The sequence below is a fragment of the Sinocyclocheilus grahami genome, unplaced genomic scaffold (assembly GCF_001515645.1).
Source record: "Sinocyclocheilus grahami isolate Dianchi unplaced genomic scaffold, SAMN03320097.WGS_v1.1 scaffold536.1, whole genome shotgun sequence".
Lineage (NCBI taxonomy): Eukaryota > Metazoa > Chordata > Actinopteri > Cypriniformes > Cyprinidae > Sinocyclocheilus > Sinocyclocheilus grahami.
Window position 1 is genome coordinate 921,568 of NW_015505715.1, and position 1,598 is coordinate 923,165.

Below are 1,598 nucleotides of genomic sequence, written 5' to 3' on the forward strand. Positions count from 1 at the left end.
TTTTTATTATCATCAATGTTGTGCTGTTTAATATTTTGGTGGAAACCATGATAATGTTTTTTCAGGATTCTTTGGTGACTAGAAAGTTAAAAAGAGCATAATTCATTTGAAACAGAAATCTACTGTAACATTATAAATATCTTTACTGTCAATTTTGATAATCTTTATGCATCCTTGATTTTTGTGCATATCTGATTGAAATCCAATCACATGAATCCAAATCACATTAAATCTGAATTTTTACAAATCCATTTCAAGCTACATTCATATCTGCTTTGAAATTCTATTAAAATTGCATTTCTGGAAATCCGTTTCAGTCTGACCGCTCAGATCGAATTTTTTGTCACTTTTCAGAACACAGTATAAATCCATGAATTCCACCTTCTTAAGTTTCTGCAACTGCCTCATAAGACGTCTGAATCCAGTGCGACGGCAACATGTTGTCATGTTAAAGACAACCTCCGCATAGCAAACTGTATTGCTGTTATTTTTGTTTTTAGCATAACCATACCAATGCAACGTCGTTGCCATAGAATCCAGTGCAGATATTCAGTAAAAACTAAAGAGTGCTATGGGACACAAAAATTGGATCTTAACATTTGCGATGCACCATGATATCAGATTCCAACTGGATACATAAATATTCGGATTTGGACTGACGGTCTGAACAAAGCTTTTATGACCCCAAACTTTTGAACAGTTGTGTAAATTATGACAAATAAGATGAAATTTTGTACTTTTTTAAATAATATAAATCAATTTTAAAGAGTCAATCTCACCGAAGGGCAGTTCAAAGCGAGAGTCCAGTAGGACTCGATGTGGCGTTGGGTTTTTAGTCCCATAAATCTCATCTGCCTTCATCAGAACTTCAGAGTCCAGAAATATCCATTCGCCAGGGCCCTCCTGTTCAGAGGAAAGGTTATTCATTACAGCATAAACATATGAAAGAGAGGAATCTTTAGGACATCTTGATGCTTGATGACCTAGTTCGCAATAATTAAACAGCTTAAAATGTCAGAATTGATTTTTATCAGGGAATGATTTTGAGAGATGTGCAGGACTTCCTGACCTCCTCTGAATGGCAGATGCTTTTGAGTGGAATCCAGGCTGTTCCTAACATGGTGTCCCAGATGAGACCTTTGTTCCACACCTCTACAATAAGGCCCAGGTCCAGCCGGCTGATCTCACTGAAGGTCACAAACACAACAGAAAGATGCTTCAATAGAGAACATTTATTTTTTTTGTTGTTGTTGTTTTGTTAATAGTTTCTTTAAGGAACTATTTCGTTGGAACCTTTTCAGCCTTAAATAAAATGAATGAAAGGGATACACTACCATTCAAAAGTTTGGGGTCAGATTTTTTGGGGATAGAAATTAATAAAAATTAATCAATAGTGACTGTAGAGACATCTATAATGTTCCAAAAGCTGTTCTTTTTGTCTATTTGTCAAAGAATGCTGAAAAAAAAAGTGTATCAGTAGTCACAAAAAAATTAAGCAGCACAAATGTTTTCAACAAGGATAAGAAATGTTTCTTGAGCAGCAAATCAGAATGATTAGAATGATTTCTGAGGAATCATGTGACACTGAAGACTGGAGT

At 35.1% G+C, this 1,598-nt stretch overlaps 1 protein-coding gene across 1 annotated transcript in view; it reads right to left on the bottom strand.

Moving 5' to 3' along the window:
* Window positions 1-1,598, bottom strand: part of LOC107555514 (protein unc-13 homolog B-like) — a 26,677-nt gene that overhangs the window by 22,329 nt on the left and 2,750 nt on the right. Inside the window, exons 3-4 of the mRNA XM_016238337.1 lie at window positions 1,070-1,187; window positions 780-903 (exon numbers count right to left, since the gene is read on the bottom strand). Of these exons, the coding sequence (XP_016093823.1) occupies window positions 780-903; window positions 1,070-1,187 (242 nt within the window). The remainder of the gene's footprint in view (window positions 1-779; window positions 904-1,069; window positions 1,188-1,598) is intronic.